The sequence below is a fragment of the Pollicipes pollicipes genome, unplaced genomic scaffold, assembly GCF_011947565.3.
Source record: "Pollicipes pollicipes isolate AB1234 unplaced genomic scaffold, Ppol_2.1 Scaffold_6686;HRSCAF=7923_pilon_pilon_pilon, whole genome shotgun sequence".
Lineage (NCBI taxonomy): Eukaryota > Metazoa > Arthropoda > Thecostraca > Pollicipedomorpha > Pollicipedidae > Pollicipes > Pollicipes pollicipes.
The window spans coordinates 20,600,631-20,620,731 of record NW_023596921.1 but is presented as its reverse complement, the minus strand read 5'-3'; the positions used below and the strand labels follow the sequence as shown (position 1 = coordinate 20,620,731).

The following is a 20,101-nucleotide window of genomic DNA, read 5'->3' as shown; positions in this document are numbered from 1 at the left end:
ATGCTTCCGCGTGACGAACTTTGCGGCGCAGAAGCACAGTGAAAAAGTGGGCTGAATGACTCCACTCCTGGCCCACGTCTTAGCTGGCCTTAACTCAGCACGTATCGCCGCTACTGAAGTCGATCATACACGAATCTCAGCGCTTGGAGAAGGAGGATCGACGCATGGCGTGCATCAAATGGCAGCAAAACAGCCCAGCTTGAGAGGTCAGGTCACGTGACGCCGGCAGCAGTGTCCACATGTGTCCGCCGTTGCGCTGCCGACCCGAGCTGGCGCCGCAGGGGCCGGCGGTGCTGATGGCAGGGACCAGCGCATTGGGGCAGGGCGGGGTGAGTCCGGCGGGCGTGCGCGCCGCCACAGAGGAGAGTCCGGCACGGTGTCCCGGCCCGTCACGGCCACCATCACTGCCCCGTGGACCCGCCCCGGTTACCATCACCATCCCATGGACCCGCCCCGGCCACCGTCACCATCCCGTGGACCCGGCCCGGCCACCGTCACCATCCCGTGGACCCGACCCGGCCACCGTCACCATACCGTGGGCCCGCCCCGGCCACCGTCACCATCTCGTGGGCCCGCCCCGGCACCGCCACCATCTCGTGGGCCCGCCCCGGCCACCGTCACCATCTCGTGGGCCCACCCCGGCACCGCCACCATCTCGTGGGCCCGCTCCGGTCACCGTCACCATCTCGTGGGCCCGCCCCGGTCACCGTCAACAGCTCGTGGGCCCGCTCCGGTCACCGTCACCATCTCGTGGGCCCGCTCCGGTCACCGTCACCATCTCGTGGGCCCGCCCCGGCCACCGTCACCATCTCGTGGACCCGCTCCGGTCACCGTCACCATCTCGTGGGCCCGCTCCGGTCACCGTCACCATCTCGTGGGCCCGCCCCGGTCACCGCCACCATCTCGTGGGCCCGGTCCGGTCACCGTCACCATCTCGTGGGCCCGCCCCGGCACCGTCACTATCTTGTGGGCTCGCCCCGGCCACCATCACCATCTCGTGGGCCCGGTCCGGTCACCGTCAACATCTTGTGGGCCCGCCCCGGCACCGTCATCGCTCAAACAGCGTAGCGCAGCACGACATCCTTCTAATGCGGCACAAGGCTAAATCAAGCTTCCGAAACAGCAGCGCCGAGCCCGCTGAGCTGAACACGCATTGCACGGCGATGGAACGCCGATTGTGCTTCGTCACGCAGCCTAGCAATGCCAATGCGGCATAGAATCAGACACGTTCGCACTGTATCGCTGCACGCATGCGGATGGGCGGGCATGTGCAGGGAGCGGTGAGCTATTTTGAGCGATACCAATTTGAGACGGATTGCCTCTGGAATTGTCTGACAGGTCTGCGCAACAGAGTACGAAACTCAGGGCTGCAGTTTCACACTGGTGATATTCTGCGCGGCCTCAATAGCGGGACGGCATGACGGCCACGCGCCGCACGACCGGCACACGGGCGAGCACGAGCTAAGAGTTGTAAGCGAGGACATCGTCACCACTGCCTTCATATAGTCTCCACCCTGTCACTTCACTGACACAGCTATCGCGCCCGAGCGAAACAACACGCCCTTAGGTGAGCCGGTGATTCAGCATGCTCGTGTACGGCGATCCGGTGTTCTCGCGTCACGTGATCCAGGGCGTACTCCGCCGCGTACCCGGTGATTCAGACTCCTCCGCATTGTGTCTATTGTCCACTGATTCAGCGTGCGCCTCGCCCTCCCCCTCCTCCGCCGCGTGGCTGCGCCGGCCTCAGGCCGCAGCAGACCCGTGCGCTCGCGGCGCCGCCCGGCTGCAGGACGACACAGAGCATGCGCCGGCCAGACCGGGCCTGCACGGCAGCTGCCGGACACCTGCTGAGTGTCGAGTGAGAGGCAGGTGGCGCTCGTGCTGCATCACGGCAGGCGGCCGGTCGTCCCGTCACTTCCACCCATGCCACACCCGCATGATAGCATAGCGCGACAGACGCCGGCTGGGGCAGATCCGCCCGCGAGTTCCTGAATGTAACGTGATGGCGCTCCATAAACAGCGCGATGAAGCTTTTGATATCGCCCCGCCCCGCCTGGCCGACCGACCCGGGATGTTCGGCTAGATAAGGACGGCCGAGATCGGAGGAGCCTCCATGTAGGTGGCGCAGTCCCGAGCGGCGGGTCACACGGCGCAAGAGCGGTGTCCTGTCACCGTCTGAGCAGTTCGCAGCACCAGCGGTACAGTTGACCAGCCCGTCTGTCTGCTGCACGCCCCGACCGGCCCGGCGGCGTCGATCGGCCGCCGCCCGCCACAAGCCACCCGCCGGCGCCCACGGTCTGGATCTTCTGACACCAGCGCGTGTCTGACCCACTCCCGCCGGAGCCGGCCCAGTCGGCTGCCGTCGCTCTCCCGTCGCAGATGGCTGGGTCAGCTGACACCTCTGCCAGCTGACCCGGTGCAAAGCCACCGTGGGGGGCGGCCGACGCGTCCATGGCGCAGCCAGCGCGAGACATGCGACACCGAACGCGCCGGGATCTGCTGCGCCCCCCCCCCCCCCCCCCCCCCCCCCCGCTGGATGAGGTCAGCGGGCGCGTGTACTGTGCGAGCGTCCGGCGGCCATTGCTACAGTCATCATGAACGGTTGCAACGCTTCTCACCGGATGCAAGGCGTGAGCGACAACAAAGTCTGCACCCACACGAAGCCAACGCCCCAAACGTGCGGTCCCATTCGTAAGACGCCGGCGCCCCGGCCCACTGCAGCCCACGCTCCGTCGCGGCGGCGTCCTGCGGTCACCGGCGCGGCCAACACGCACGGCGCCACGCGCCCACCGCCGGCCGGCCAGCCCCGTGCCTCTCCGCTGGGCACTCCGTATGTGTGCACGACGGTGTCCGCGGCGCCGCCGAGCCGTCCGAGCGGCAAGGCCGATGTCCACGTGCGGTCGGCGGAGGGGGACGGGAGGGGGAGGGGCGTGGGCCGGGCCCGGCCGGCCCCGTGGCCAGGGCCGCACGTCGGCGGGTGCGCACGGCACCGTTCCGCGTGCCACGGCATGCATGATCGGACGCCCGTAACTGCACGTGCCCCCCCCCCCCCCCACGGCCACCGCCCGCCTGATGGCGTGTCGTCACGTCCGGGCTGACCACACCACCCCACGTGGCGGCTGGAGCGCCCTGATGCTCGGGCTCCGTCTGCGCACAGCCGGTCACCGAGGGCCGCACTGGACCCTGACCGCTTTGCTTCGTCACTCTGTCTTGTTCGTCGCAGCCTTTGACTGTAAGATAGCGGGCCTGTCCGTCCTCGGTATCGCGGCCATATCACGAATTTAGTGCCAAATATCCACGACGTTTGGCGGTCTCATGCTCACTCCGGCTTCACCAGGTAGGGTCCGCGACGCCAGAAACGTGACCTCGGCCTAGACTACTAGCCGAGACAGCACCAACTCACCAGCAATTCGTCAACGCTGACCATGTGAGCCTGTCGCAACGGACTGCCCGCCAGCCGTGCATCAGTGAGCGGCTGCACGCCCTGGCCACACCGCGCCGTGCCGCCGGCGGCCGGGCGCCGGCTCTCCTCACCACAGCGGCTCGGCTCTGACGGGACGCCAATCAGAGCCGGCAGGCGGGCACGTGCCGCGACCTCGCGCCGGCCGCGCGCCGTTCCCACGGCCTGTGGCGGGGGCGCCGCCTAGCCGTGCGAATCAGCGCCTTGACCCGCGGACCCAGCGCGACTCTGCTGGGGTCGCGCGCGCTCTCCAGCCGCGAGAGCGTCGCCGGCGGCGCGCCGGAGCCGGGGCTGGAGCCGGCCATCCGCCCATGCCCCGGCGTGCCACGCTGCGCGGACCAGCCGAGGCCGAACTGAGCCGAGCGAACGGTCCGAGCCGGGTCACCTCCACCGCGCTCGCCCCGTCGGGACGCGGCCGGTGCAGACTCAAATTGCCCTCCCTCGGACGGAAATCGACTTGACTTTCGCCTTGAGAGAAACACCTGCGTCGGTCCTGTGTCAGGATGCCACAATGTTTATGGGCGGACGACGCAACGTGCCTGGAATTAAGTAGGTTTTATCCGTTTTTAGACGTTTTATTTAGAAACAGAACAGACATTGAGCTTGTGGATCAAACTGGATATAAACAAGATTATTATGTATGGAGTAACGTATAGCCCATATTGTTCCTTGGCATAAACGTGATCACAAAATTCAATGGCGCCATCTTCACCAGTGAATGCTGATTTTCAATCCCCTTGCAAAAATACCGGAGGGAGTATCCAGCTGACCTGATAAAAGGCAAGAGCGTGATTAAGGTGCGCCTGAGGGGCTGGCGGGCGTCAAGTGCGGAAACCCGCAGAGCCCGACCCAACTGAAGGCGGGTGCGCCGACCGCTCCACGGGCGGCGTGGCCGCGGCCGGGCCTGCCCCGTCCCCACGTAGTGCGGCCAAACCACTGCTTGAGTGGCCTGGCCTGGTCCAGGGCCGCAGTCGGGGCCTGGGCCCTGCCCCTGCGTGGTGCCACCAAGCCACCGCCTGACTGACCTGGCGCAGTCCGGGCACGTCGTCCACCTGCTGGCCGTCGCCGCGCACCCAGACGACGCGCGGCTGAGGGAAGCCGCGCGCCGCGCATTCCACCACCGTGCCGGTCGAGTTGCTGAAGTCGATAGTGTTGGGCGGTTCCAGCACGAACACTGGACCCTGTCGAGTCATCTCAGCTGAGCCTGTCGGGGAAAGGCGTTTTGTTACACGTGTTCAGCGCCGTATGTAGGAAATACAAAGGACAGATATTAAGCATCGAGTCAACCAGGTCGTCCATACGCAACCTCCACTTGCTCGCCGTTCACTCGTCACCCACATACGCCGAGCGGCAAACGTGACTCAGAACGCGCGCGCCAGCCAAGTTTCATGACACGGAAACAACCGAGCATCATGACTTTGTTACATGGCGTGCAACGTACGCTACTAGCCTCGATTAGTGGAAAGCATGCTGGGAACGACACTCACAACAATGCCATGCTTACAGATATACAAACAATCTCATCCGCGCATAATCCCCAGTAACTATCCCAAACACAAGTATGCTACGACGTTCGCCTTGTTCGCGTAAGCGCTCTCACTCGCAACACTGAATCCGTTGCGTCAGAGACCTACTAACTGCGTGAGAATAGGTCGCCTGTAATGGGTATGCCAAAACGGTTCACGAACCGAGCGGTCGCATCAATAACCAACAACGACGTGCGCCGCCTCATCACGCAGGTAATTATTCGGCGCCGCCACCGCGCAGGAAGCAGCGCATTACGGAAAGTCGGCACGCGCAGTCCGCAGATTCCGGTCGACTCTCGCTTTTCTCGGTCTGACACATGCCGCCCAGTGCGGGCCGGCCGTCGGCCTCTCACTGACCCGCGGGCGCCGGCCGGCCCGCGCCTGCGCGCGCTCTGAGCACCTCAGGCAGGCGGCCGGCCGTTTGCAGCATGAACGTGGACAGCAGCAATAGTGCGCCGAGAAGCTGAACCCTGGTTGTTGAACTATTCGTCGGTGGCTGCCGAGCAGTGCAGGAGCAGCCCAATTGTCGTCCCGCATGGGACACCTTCGAGCGCGAATAGTAACTGTGCATGAGAAATGGCCTCTTGTACTTTATTTTATCGAAAGCGAGCAGAAAATTGCGATTACAAAACCAGCCATTTACTTCACCCAACTTGTGAATAACTGGAACAACGCGACTTTTGCGCTTTGCCATAGCACCTGACACTAGTGACAGCCGGTAACAAGGAGAATACGGGGAATACTAGAGACTAAGGAGAATACGACTATCGCGCACTTGCCTCGCACCCACTCGGCGATGAGTTCCAGGTGAACGCAAAAAGCTATGCATGATTCGCAGAACATAGCTTATGAATGGCAACACAACGAACAAAGGGCTGACAAAAAAAAACAACGAAAAAACACCGATGCCATACAAATGTGCGGCCGATGCCGCGATTTCTCACTTACGTCGCTGACAGTGCGATCTTGGTAGGCTCAGACCTTTTAAATTATGTGGAATCGCTAAAACGTATTTATAAATCAGTGATCCGCACAATTATTCCATCAAATTGTGACTCTGAAGGTGAAAGCAAGCCCCATTTGTGATTTCCCGAACGCTGGAAATGCATATATAAAACCCTTTGAATGAAATGCGCCGTTCAGGCAACATTCTCGTCAAAAGGTGACTCAACCGACAGCCGACCCCTGGCAAGGTTCAACTTCTGGTGTTGTTCTCATGTCCCGCCCAGCTATCAAGAAGAAAGCCCAGCCCCCACGGTGGAGCGGCTATAACTCCAAACCTAAAACATCTGGTCAGTACCAATATCAGTTTTTCAGAGGAAAAAGCCTATTCATTGATGAGGGCATCCAACTTAGTGGAGCCCCAATCCGAACTATACCTACCGCGCTTTCTCGGTGATGCCGATCACCTGCTTCGTCCAGAGCGCGGTATTTAATTGTCTTTTTTTCGCACATGCCGCGACTTCAACGAATTTTTAAATCAAAGCAACACAGGATTCCTCAGTGCGGTGCCTAAGTCGATGCAACTGCTGCTCCAGGAGCGCACCATCGCCGACATCTCCGCATGCCCTGCGCTATCTATAGCCGCTCCTGTCCGACACATGATCCAGTTCTCGACTTCTCCGGGAAGTGGGCGGCGTTCGGCTGATGAGACACGGACGGCCGCGACGCCAGCCGGGGGTCGCCGGACGCAGTCGTCGCGCCGCGGCCCGCGCTGACCGATGGTCCCACGTCGGTCCGATCGATTATCCGGACACGGGAGGGAGGGGCGGGGGGGGGGGGGGGACACGTCGGTCTATCAAGGGCCGGGCCGACACTGGAGCTGAAGTGGGGCGCCGCTGGAGCCCGGTGTACCCCGCGTGCGGCGCGGCAGGCCGGCAGCCGCCCCGATCCTGCAGGACCAAAGCGAAGCGGCGCTGAAGCCCGTACCCCGCGTGCAGCCAGGCCGGCAGTGACTGCCCAGAGGGTGCCATAAATACCACTTTCATCAGGCAAAAGGTCAGACGTTTTTATCGCAAGAGGAATACTGGGACATTTGTAACATTTCAAACATACTTTCATATCGAAACGCACTGCATCGCGCAACAGCTACTTTTCCGTCACGCTGTGAAAAACTGAGCACCGATGATAATTACGCAACACCTCTATCGATGCCTGCATACTCTCGCGCAGACGTCGATGATGTTCGGAGTTAACCAACATGTCAGCAGCAGGCCATGCCGCGCCTTCTCGGAACTGATCGCACCAGGTCGAAAATTTCACGTCGCCTTGATACACAGCACATAGTCCTTGGTAACGGTAAAATCGCCGCATCCGGTACTTCCACATCGCCGCACCGTCCACTGTTTTAAACATGCCTGTAAAAACTGGAAAATGAGGATCGTTTAGCACCGTGTGTGTTCCCTAACCCGAGCGGTAATACTACCCTGGCATATCCGGCCCTGTCTCCGTCGCATTATCCGCGCATGGTCGGAATGCGTTCCGCTGAGACGGTCACCGCATCGGGCATGCGTGGAAAATCCATCATCACTCAGAAGGGATAGAAGCGAGACAAGGTGGCATAGTCTGAACTGCCCGACGAATCTCACGCGGCTTTCTTCCTCTCAATTGCCTTTTCGTGGTTTGATTGTCACAAACCGGTCGCATACACCTCAGAGTGAATGGACCTAAGCAACAAGTGAAAGGCCACAACACAACTAGGTCAAAATGAGGCGGAGCACCGCGTCGAGACCGCGAAAAAGCTACCGACTATCATCGCGTCACTACGTAATTGGTCATCTGGCGCGGGAACGGCCAATCATCACGGCCCCAGCCGCAGTCAGAAATCACCCCCAGTGCCGTACAATGGGAGGATGTGCCGACGTCGGCCTCTACCGCCAGGAACGGCGACGGCGGCCGGCTGATGGCCGTGTCAGACAGGCTGACCTGTGCGGAAGCGGGTGATCGGGTCGGCCGGCGGGCGGCACGCGCCCACGCTGTCGGCCGGCCGCGGCGCCGACGCGACGCGACGCCGCCAGACCGGCTCCACAGCGCCGGCCGCCGGCAGGGGCAGCGCGCCACCGGCCACGCCCCCGTCACATCGGCGTGACCCCGGCCGAGACTCCAGCAGACCTGTCTTCTCCCAGCCCGGGGACCATGCCTAGCATTCGTTACGTCATGTTATAAGTGTCGTGTGCCAGGACGTCAACAAAGGCAGGCGGGGGTTTTTCATCCTTACGCCATGCGTTGGCCTCACACCCGACGCCTACGGCAAATCCACAGATTTAAAAGGAATGTTCCACATTTGGATATATTAAAGCAAACATCACACATGATGGAATAGCCCCATTTACTGATGTGCTTTTAAGTGGAAAGGTTTGCTATCGACAACACGTTTTATCTGATTACTTAATATGTGATTATGTCATCGTAGTGCTCACGAACGTCAGATATGAACGAATCGATAATTATGTTTGCTTTGGCCGTAATCGCCGAGTTGCTGATGGCCTACAAGAATTTGAATGAGGTTATTATGGCGGCATGCTTGCCTGAATGACCTTGAACTAGTCTGCACGAAAAAGTCTGCACATCTTCACCGCCGTTTAGCTCAGGAGCCAAACGCCGGTGAGTGTTAAGCAGAGCAGGGCGGCAAACTGCACCGGATGCTACTCAATGTGGCTATTCCAGTTAAAAAGAAACATACAAATGTGGAGCACTTGTTTAAATGGTTTGGGTTTTCAACTTGCCACCTGGCCGCTTCAACACCAGTTTGCCTCCCACACCAGAGGTAAGCTCCCCCCCCCCCCCCCCCCCCCACCTGGCGTGAAATCCCGACGGCGTTCCATGCGACGTCCAACCCACGGCAGGTCACTATCATTCTTGTACCCCACATGTATGGAGTAACTTTACATTGCTAGGCAACCAGGTGAGACAGCTTATCAGTCAACGGCATCTAGCACTGAGCGAGGTCGCCGGCCGGGCCTGTCGTAACGTTAACTAACCGAAAATGTTGCGCCCTCCACAACCTACCCAAGCCCGACCAGTCACGCGTCTGACAGGCCAATATCTCTCCGGCCACTGCGACACCACACATATTTCGGCAATAGGCACCATGGGTGAAATAGGCTATCATGATCTCGCGCTATCAATGGGAACGTAACACCACAATATTTGGTTGAGCAAATGCATGTGGTCCTGATAAAATGGCCATTCAAATAACATCTTATAGACTAACGGGTCATACAAAAGGCTCCGGTAATATGCCTCGTCTCAAACCTTACTCGCTGACAGTTCCTTTGGTAGTCGAGGAACCTTTGGACACGCTCAGATCCTTTGGCTATCTGAGGTCCCTGGTTCTAGCGTGGCACGTCAATACTGTAGCCGGATTTATGGACTGCCGCAGGGACTCAGATGTACACGTCCTGGATGAAGCAGAAAATCCCTACCAAAGGTCAATTTTAAAAATTTGAGTTGAAAGGATAACGAGAAGTTCTGATTTTCAAAAGTGTTGGTCTTTCATAGTGCACCGAGCCCGTCTGTCCTACACCACTACGTCCAGACAATTGGACTATTTCGTGACCCCGATTGCCTCGGTGGGCCAAGACCATTTCCGACCGTCCTGACTGCACACTGGCCGGTTCACAGCGCCGACGCCCATCACGCGCCCCGGCCCACGTAACCGCCATGGACGCTTTCATGCTGTCCGCAGTCCGAACAGCGCCGGGATCATAAATGTTGCGCGACGATTCGTCTGTCTCGGGTCCCTTCATTGTTCGGAACACCTTCAGTCGTCTCGGAACATCTTGCTCGACCTGGGGCTCCACGGTCGCCGCGCACCTCCTGTTCTGGACTCTCAGCGCCCAGTGGCGATATAGCTGCCACTGTTTCGGTCGACGGGCCCAGTTTCTTGATCATCAGAGCCCCTGACATATCAGTCCACACACCAGCAATCTCCAGGCACCTTGGTCCCTCTGGGCTCTACTTCTCCCGAGTCATGTCGCCCTATCAGGACGCTTTACAACCGCGCAGCTTCTCGAGTGTTGACGGATCCGGACCATGCTGCTTTCCGATTGCTTAATCAGACATCTGTACTTGCGTTCGATGGCTTAAATATTCTATCATAGAATGTATAAACGTCATTCTAGCGTGGCATCGAGGCTAAGAGGTAAACACACGGCAAACCTCGTAACAACATGACATGCTATCAGGCATTTATGAATAGGATCGCCTTCCCCGTATAAATGCTGTAACTGATCACATGCTGCAGATGGAGATTCGTAATGCCTTCGCAAATGGCACGAATACGAGACATATCAGACATGGGTTGGTGAAGATTCCTCAAAAAGAGACCTTTTGCATTTTCAGGCTAGTAAAGAACCCGAGACGACGCTTCACTTTGGGTGTATAAGGAGCTCGTGACTATTACAACCCCGTAACTTACCGGAGTCCTCGATACTGCTAGCTACAATGCCTTTCGTTTGGGAAACACAAAAAAATTGAGGGCACTGCTCTCCCCTCTCCCTTGGTGTTGCACTGCGTCTGGACAACCTAGGCTTGGGGTACCAACTGATCCAGGCCCAGTGTTACATGCTACCTATAGGACAACCTTGTAGTTATGAAAAGGAAAGGATGTGGAGTCACCTCTGCCTGGGTTAAGGCAACCTCTGCACCTCTATCTGCAATTGCAAGTAATGTACATCAAACATAAGTTCCATTTTTTCCTGGAAGCTGGACAACAAATCAACAAAAAACCCAAAGGCAGCATTTCATGCCTTGCAAATCTTAAGCAAATACAAATTGCTTTTTGCATGTTGCTAACCGCTCCTAGTGGGAAAATAGCCAGAAGGAAGGCAAATGGGTTGGCTGTCACCTTCATTTAGAAATTGGCTGTAAAAGACCCACCCAGCCTTGTCTAACTTAGTGGACCTTTTTTGTTCTTGAAAAATTGAAATGTATCAATGATGAATGTGCTTCCACAATGTTTCAGAAACATCCAGAGCCCTGGGTCAGCCAAGCATCTCTGATTGTCTGAAATAAGGCCAATGCTCAAGGGTGGGAGAAATTCAGAAAGAAAGGAAATCTGGGTAACCTGCGTACAACCATCAAACCAGTTCAGGCGGCCAAAAACTGATACAATTTCGTGTTCCCTTCATGGAAATATCTTGGCTACATACACACCTGATCTGTGGTGTTCCAGACTAAAATACTGCCACAATATAATTCTACCAACAAGAGGTGTACTTTTATTTTCAGTAGGAAGGGTATCAGCCCCCCTCCCTCTTTTTCCCCATTCCAGTTGCAACTGAACCCCCTAATTTGAGAGGGAAGTAGGCTAAATCTTGTGCCAAACTATTTTGAGGCATATTTATAGAGTCTGTCTTGTGAATTTCCACTGTTCAGCCCTATCAACTGACCACTATGCTACATTCCTTGTGCCCCCTTACACTTACTTGGTGCTTGGTGCAAATTAAACCAAAAACTAAGAACATTATAGTCTACAGACAAAATATCTAACAAAATACTTCTGACAAATTACTTCGGCACACAACATTCAACTCAGCCTGTCTGTACAACCAAAACCATGTTTGATTTGCCTGAATTTAACAACTTTCAAATATATTTAAGGATGCCCTTTCTCTCAGGCTTAGGGAAATCCTCCCATGTAGTCCCACTGACAATCCTCTTCAATATTTTTGTTGGCAGGCACCTGCCAACATGGACCAAAATTAGTGTCTTAATCGCTGATGGAGGGAGTAGAATGCATGGACCACATGCAAAAGAAGCTGCATTTTAACCAAGTGTCATCCTCTGTATACAAACATGCATAAGTCAAGCTATTTCCCTGGCAGACAAGTGCACGGGTGGGTACTTACCAAGGCTCAGTAGGGAAAATAGCCCCAAAAGGGACCATTCCATGAAGAGGAGTCCCATGCCTGGGGACGCTGCAGATTCTTGGAGAAACTGACGATGGCGTTATCTTGGGAGAAGAGTGAAAAATGAGCACTACCTCGATGAAAAGCAACAGAATATATCGCAACACTGGGATCGAAAACAAACACCTTATCACGCACTAAACGCAGGCACTAGATTCACGAGGTTGGCACTAAACCCACTTCCACACTAGAATCACGAGAACTCCTGTCACGACTCGCCACAAACGTTGAAGTCGGGATCGAGAATGACACCGAAATCCAAGAATGCTCTGCCCTCACGGGAACGCCCACGCCACACAGCACTAACCGAGTATCGCACAAATAAGCAGTGCCTCCCCACGCAACCACCCCAACTCCACGAATGGGAGCCCGACCTCGCAAACGGCTTCGCCCCGTTCGCTAGACGCCGTTGTCTGGTATAGTGGTGAAAGTAAACAAAACCTTTCTCACAAGTACCTTTTACTTGTAATACTATACGCAAAATATTACAGTATTTTGAGTCTTCTGTGGTACAAAAATATTATAAGGTTCTCGAAAATTCCCCCAAAATATTTTTCTTAAACTTTGACAGGTGTATTTGTAAAAAAGATGCCTCAAAGCTATTAGTACTATAAAAGTAATGTGATCAGTATTTGGCCAGAGCTTGCGTTGATTTTGACTCTGGTGCGCCAGAAATAACGAGAGAAGGCGTCTGCTAGAAACCGCATACCACAGTCGGGAGCGTCGTCAAAATAAAAGTGAGTAGTGTCCCGTAGGCTCCTAAATCGCGTAGTTTTGATGTCAGCCGGTGCATACCGACAGTAAGCATTGGTTTGGACGCTCAGTAGCCTATTCTAAGAGCTCTCAAGCTATCCTTGGTGAGCGCTAGTAGGTGACCTTTGCCCCATGTCGGCACGTTTGTAAATAAGATTAGTGGGCGGTTACAGTTGGCCTGGGGTTGAATCTGAATTCCGTGTGAAGTGCACTGATGGATGGAAGCAATACGCGTTTTCGGAGTTATTTTCAGCATAGTAGGGGTACTCGCCCAGCCCATCATTTGTTTTGACAGTCTGGTTTGCCAACAGTGACATCAGTGTTGTTTTGCCAGTAGTTACATTGTAGTGTTCATCTGGGGAAGCTACAGTGATTCCTGGGGGCAACACCTTTAACACAGCCCCTGTCAGATCCTGTGGAAATCTGCAAAGGCTTGCAGGTCGGGCAGGAGCAATTGGTGGTATGCCATGTATAGGCCAATTGCACCTATCACTGTAGTGACCTAATGTCACCTTAGCAGCATCATAATTTCATGTAATATTAGCTGTATTGATGTTGAAACTGGTGTTGACAGTGACCAAGCCTATGCTCCCAAATTTACACTGTGCATGACCTGGAATTGTTGCTGGAATGCTCCTACTATGCCAGACATGTGTGATGTGAAATGCATTTTGTGCAGTCTGGCTGTGGGGTATACTTATCTGTCCTCTGTTCCCAACTGCTGGTGACTTCAGGTATGATACCATGAATCATGATACCATGGCCACAGCAAAGATACTAGTACTATACCCACCATTAGGGCCTATGTTAAAGATGAAACTTCATATAACTATTATATTGCAAAAAGGACTCCTGACACAAGAGAAATGTTTAAAACTCATATGGCAATATTCTGACATTCCATACTTCACACAAAAACAATGTTTTGGTTGGCTTATCCTTTCAAGGATTATTTCCTTGGTGTGGGTATAAATGCTGGATGTCATTGGCTTGAACCTTTTGCATAATCATCATTATATTGCAAATGCATTGAAGCAAGCAATCTTATCTTAGGACCAAGATACCACCAAAAAATGATTGGTCAGCTGGTATCACAGCCCACCTTGCTTCAGTAGGATTCCACCATAATGTTCAAGGTGAATATTTCAGTATGAGTGAACTATGTGACAGTTTATTAATGAATGTTGCATCATGTTTTGAGATGTGATAGATGGTTTACAGAGTTTGACAAAGACAAAGACAAAGGTTGACAATGAAAAAGAAGTATGCATTACATTGGATGCAAACTTACATGTTATTTTATTTGGCAGTCTTAGTTTAAAACCTGATTGGTAAAACCTGTACTTAACCCTGATTCTGAGCAGTACAGCAAACTATTATGCTGTGAATATTCTCTTTGAGGTGGGCTTTACTGTAAAACTGGTGTTCATACAGTCAGTTAGGGTGGACACACTATTGGAAGTAATGCAACTTAAGGTCAGCACATGATATTGCATAGGGTATAATGGAGTCCAGCAGTATTTTTATGTGTTATGAATGCAGAGTCCAGAGGGCTACCTGTTCAGCAATACAAGTTTCAAACTAGACAAAATGTTAGCATTGAGCATGACATTTAAATGTCACAATGAATATTACTACTGAAGGAGGTGCAAACCATTAAGTACTGAAATCTTGTAACTAAATTGGATATCTGAACACAAAATTAGTATAGATTTTCACAAGGTTTGAAGCATTGAATGTCACATTCACATGCTCAAAATATTGAATGCTATGGTTGCATGGAAATGAAGGACATGTATGGTGTTATTGCAGTGGGAGAGATGCAGTTGTATCCTTGCATGCCCATCTTCATGCACATGTGGATGGAAACTTTCAAGTATATACCACACAATGTAGGCTCTTATTGACCTTACATCATGTGATTGTTTGCCAGGCATTGTCACACATACATATTTTTAGGATGCAAATCATTCAGACACACATTCACTGACAGCAGTTCTGTTCCTTTCAATAGCTATGGTTTTGGCTTTGGCACTGAGCCACTTTGTATGGTTGACTTTGGATTTAACTCTGGCTGTGTGCCATTTGAAATGGTGTTCTATGGCTTTGTCTTAAAATTACTTTCATTTGTGGCAGCTTACTTTAGCTTCAACTCCAGCTTGAAACAGTTTTTGATTCATGGCTCCAGGCTCAGCTTCATGTGATCCTGGACTCCTGGCTTTGGCTTTGCCTTGGTGACTCCTTTCATTGCAGTTGCAATCAGACTTCACAACAGCAATCTTGGCTGTTCACTGCCCCAATGCACTATACAACTTTGTAGAGGTGCGACATACACATGGTGGTAAGTCAAAAATGATCCCACGATTCTCACGACCAGTTAGCACGCGATGATGGTCGGAAAATGCCTCCTCGCAATGTTTTGAATACACTGGCACACAATATGAAGATGGTGCTAATCCAAATAATCTGCATTCTGTGATTCTAACAGTCTGTCTGAGTGACTTTTAAAACCTGTTGAGCCTTTTGCTCCACCACAGTTTTAGCTGATGCAGCGATGGTTGCGGTTGAAAACAAAAAACGGTGTCGTAAAGTTGGTTCGGTTTCATCATCGGCCTCTTGAACCTAAACTGAGAGATGCTGCCTCGGTTTCGCGTTTTCTGAAATTAGCTTACTTTAACTTCGGCTTTGTGTGTGCAAAGCTCGAAGCCGTGGGCGCATAATAACCTCTGGTGTTGGCGCGCCCTTAAACTCATCAAACATATCATTATCATAATAAAAGTTCGAAGCCCCTGATGTGGGCCTCGCGATTCCAAACTGCAACGCTATTGACTTTGACTTCTGCTTCATGACTGGCTGGGGTTTAGAATGGGGATCGAGGACGGGAGACTGGGTTCCTTTCCGTGCCTGCCTGGTGCCACTCCCTATTTTGTATAACAGGATATGTTGGCAGGGACAGAACTGGAATTTTGGGCTGCGCTTGCTGCTAAGAATTCGGAACAGTATCTCATCCCTGATTATGAGCACTTGCATTTTAAAGACGTCAGCAGCATGTGCTATGTCGTCAGATTGAGCTGTATGTTTGATACAGTGTGCAGCAGTTAATCTGTTGATGACTTTGTTTGATAGTATGACCTTATATGAGAGCTGCTCATACTTGTTGACATGCAATATAATGCTCTGATAACTTAATTCTGTATGCTTTATTCGCAGGGCTCCTTTCAGTTCATTTCACTCCGCGCCATTCAAATTGTGAGAATCAAAGGCGTTCCCTCACTCGACGACTGCCGGTCAGTCAGCGGCTGCCCAATGAAATCAAAGCGTCATTGGATGATGCTGTCTGAGGTAAGGGAACCAAAGTAACTTAGTTAAAATTGCATGTGTATTAGGTGCTATGTTGAGGACCATGCAGATCGCAGTAGGGTTCAGAGAGCTCCAGTCATGCGGAATTATGTTGTTTTTGCACCGAAAAAATTATGGGGGGGGGGGGGAATGCGACCCATCACACGTGTTTGAGTATGACCATTGTGGCGAAACCACGCCAATAGCGGCCAGGAGCCACGTTACCCAGCCGTGCCCGACACGTCACCTGACATTCGCTGACCTTGCCTGTGCCGGCGGTGCGCGTGCGCCAGGCGCTGCGGAAGCGCGAGGCGCCGTCGGGCAGCGGCTCGGTGGTGCGCCAGTTCCAGAGCCTGGGCGTCATCGACGTCAGCAGCGGTGCCACCGACGACGACGGCCAGTGGATGACGTACCGGGTGCCCGGCTGTCCGTCCAGCGGGCTTCAGATCAGGTTGGCGCCGCTCCCAGCCGCCGGCCGGGTCCGGCGCGGCTGGTGAGACGCATGGTGTTCGGCGCCGCCGCCGCTGGCAAGCCGCCGTCCGTCCGTCCGACCACAGCTCTGTCGTGCTGATGGTTGTGGAGTGCTGTCGTGAAGCGCCGACCAGTTTTGTAGAACGCAGCGCGGCCGTCGTTTGGCTGCGCCGCTGCCTTCAACGGCAAGCTGCCGGCCGGACGCTTTCTCCCCCGCCTTCGTCTTAGCGCTGGGCTGTCTGTCTGGTGAGGCGATCTTAGCAGATCCAGTGGCCAACATGCTAACGCTCGCCTTCGCCTGTCTCGTGGATAACTGATGGAGGGGCGCGCCCGGCGCAGGGTCACGTCCTCTGTCCCCCTGTTTCAGACACGTCAAACGGCGGCTCAGTGCCTCCGACCTGGTCGGGTTTAACAACACGGGCAACGTCTGTGAGTAGTGGCCCACCAGTTCAGGAGGCTAGCACATGCTCTCAGTGGTGTCCATGGCGTGGAACACCGCGCGCTCATCAGTGGAGCGGCGCTGACGGCAACATTTGGACGTGATTATGTCGCACGTGGACATGTCCACCACTGGACGGAATGGCGAACATTGGGGACGGTTGTCGCCTTGGTACCCCTCGGTGCGGCGTGTCTTGGATCACCTGTAGTCGTTCAGTAGTGATACTGCTCGGATGAGTGCTGAATGGTTCCCTTGTTTGGGTTAGCTTCGGGGTTGACTTGTGGCAATGTGGTCATAAGGGGTATTAACCAACATCCTAGGGAGTGTGTCTGATTCTTCGTTTCGCTTGCCTGGCACATGCTGCGTTGATAGGTGTGCTTACAGACCCTTGTACATATGTAACGTTACCGCCTGAATGCTCTTCACTAACAGCTCGTGCTGCCATTAACAGACTCCCGGCTGGCCGTCCGCGCGGGCTCGGCTGGGATGCGTGTGTTGGCCTCATACTTCCTCCGATAACCAACACTAGCGTTGTAGCAAAACATCCCTGTGCCTGTAGTTCATGAAATTTGAAAACGCTTCGTGCGATAACCGACGCTAGCTTTGCAGCATAGCATCCCTGTTCTTGTAGCTCATGGTATTTTTTTTTTTAAATGTGCTAGAAGCACGGGGCTGGGTTGTTCCAGCAGTCATGCGTTGACGTGTTTGTCAAGAATCGGAAGCTTGTGTAATGTCATGCCATCTGACCCACATGAAGCGGGTGAAATCATGCGGCGCTAGCAGTATCACCCGGTCTCCAAGGCGAGTGCCTTTGCTGATGCCAACCTTTGAATATCAGGAGTACATTTGAGTGGGTTTGCACCAGCCGCATGAAGGCATAGAATACGGTGTGAGATATCTTTAGAATGGGGCTAAAGCGGACGGCCTCGCTGGTCTTTGTCGGAAGTCAGGCGGACGAGGCTGCCGGAACATACTGCTAGGCTCCGCCCCTGGCTGGAGGCTATATCGCGCACTGGGTATTGTCGCGTGACAGGTGTCAGTAGGTTACGGGATTGCCATGCAACTGGCTTGTGTAGGTCATCGCATGGAAACGTTGGGACGGCATACGGCATGTGTGCGTGTGTGCGTGCGTGCGTGCGTGTGTTTCGCCAGGTGTGCAGTATTAAGAAGCAGCCGATGTGCGTGCACACGCGTCTGTGTGTGCGTGTGTCACCAGGCGTGTAGTGCCCTTTGGAGCGGATCCGATGTGTGTGCGTGTGTGCGTCTGCGTGTGCGTGTGCGTGTGTGTGTATGTGGCACCTATTGGAGCGGATCCGATGTATGTGTGGGTATGCGTGTGCGTGTGCGTGTGTGTGTGTGTGTTACCTGTTGGAGCGGATCCAATGTATGCGCACGGTGCTGCGCGCGCGCCCGCCCGCCGCCAGGTGAGCAGCACTGGGACGCCGCCGGCGCGTGTGCGCGTGTGTCCCCAGGTGTGTGGCCGTCGGAGGAGGTGCTGACCCTGCTGTGCGTGGCGCGCCGCGACTGGTTCAGGGATAAGCTGGTGGTGGAGGTCGGGGGCGGCATGACCTGCCTGGCGGGCGTCACGGTAAGCGGGCCGCCCCTCACAGAGGCCCCCTGCCCCCCCCCCCGCCCCCGCCCTCCCGCCGGCGCTGACCACCCCGCTCCAGCGTCTCATCTGTGGCTCCGCTTATTGGTGCTCAGAGCCAACCGCTGTCCGCCGATCCTCACTCCCTGCACATGGGCGTGTGGACTTATTGTGTGTCTAACGTCACCATTTGCGTATCCTGGTGGCGTAGCTGCGGCTCTCACTGCCTTCCCTTACGTTCTTTCACGTCGCCTTGTCGTGTTCTGTTCTTACTTTTGTATCGCTGCTCAGCTTCCCGTTGAAAATGTTTCGCATTAGTCGTCTTTCAGTTGCTGTGGTGTTCGACCAACTTTGCCATAACTAAGTCGTGCATGGACAGCATATGAAAAAATCGTTTGTAAGCTGAAATGATTGTAAATAAACCAGATCACTATACCTTTCATGGGCACATGCTATATCGTGTGCTGCTGCAAATTCTGGTAGCCATGCCATCTTGCCAGGTTATAACGTTAGTAGGAAGACCATGTGGGTCACAGTGACGTGCGCTATCGTTCACTTATATGTCAAGATCCTTAAACTTGGATCAGGTACCCCAGCCATACAATATGGAACTCTGTTCTTCTCGTAACTATGCTGAGCTCTGAACTATGGACTGTACTCTAGGACTCTGAACTGGGAGATGGGGTTATCTAACTCTGAACTTACTGGTCATTTGAATTGATACCCGATGCCCGATTTTTGTCTTGGAAAGCTTTCCCCTCCCTACTGCCCCAGTGAATCCAAGCGGAGATAAAGGACATTTTATGTTGATGCATGTGCTACATTAAACCAGGGATCCCATTAATGCTAGGTGTCAAAGCATGTGGATGCTGTGCTGAAAATGATTTACAATCCGTCCTTGATAACCAAACCAGCAATGCATGATCAGCCACGCTTGGTGACTAACAGCTCCGCCCGTTCGGCTTGGACGCCCGGTGAGCGCGGCATCACCTTCACGGCGGCATCACCATCACCTTCGAGCAGTCCGGCGTGGGCCCGGTCTGGCGGTGACAGTGTCTGACGACAGCGCCGCCTAGTGGCCGGGGTCGGACCGACGCAGAGCGCTGAGCCCGGCCGCCGGCTGAGGCTCCGCCGACCGAGGCCCCGGCGGCCGGCGCCGGTGTGGTGCGCGCTGCCCGCGGCGGCTGACCGCGGCGCCGCCGCCAGGTGGCCGCCTACGCCGCCGCCCGCCAGGTGCTGCTCACGGACGGGAACGAGACGTCCGTGCAGAACGTGGCGCGCATTCGCGACAGGAACCGGCCGCTGTTTGGCACCACCGACGTGGTGGCCAGGTGGGGCGCGCCCGAACTCTGTCTCTATCTGTCTGGCATTGCTTGTCTTCTCCATGGACCGTCTTGTGATCTATATCTTATATGTCGCTATGTGCATCTATCCTCCACCCTTTTCGGTCTCGCTGTCTCTTCCTCTCTATCTCTGTGTAACGATTTGTATTTCCGTACGTACCTTCCTCTCTGCCTTTCTCTGTCCCATTTTCCTCTCTTCTTTTATCTTAAATTTCTGCTATCTGTCTTTTCCCTTGTCCCTCCTCCTCCCTCTCCGCACCTTTTCACCCCA

The 20,101-nt window shown here is 54.4% G+C and overlaps 1 protein-coding gene across 1 annotated transcript; it reads right to left on the bottom strand.

Moving 5' to 3' along the window:
• Positions 1 to 4,485: 4,485 nt before the first annotated feature.
• LOC119108538 (Down syndrome cell adhesion molecule-like protein Dscam2) lies at positions 4,486 to 12,271 on the bottom strand (the record flags this gene model as incomplete). The annotated part of the gene is given in 3 exon segments (XM_037232127.1): positions 4,486 to 4,664; positions 11,838 to 11,941; positions 12,205 to 12,271. Coding segments are annotated over 2 exon segments (237 nt in total), but the record flags the coding sequence as incomplete, so codon positions are not given.
• Between the last annotated feature and the right edge of the window lie 7,830 nt (positions 12,272 to 20,101).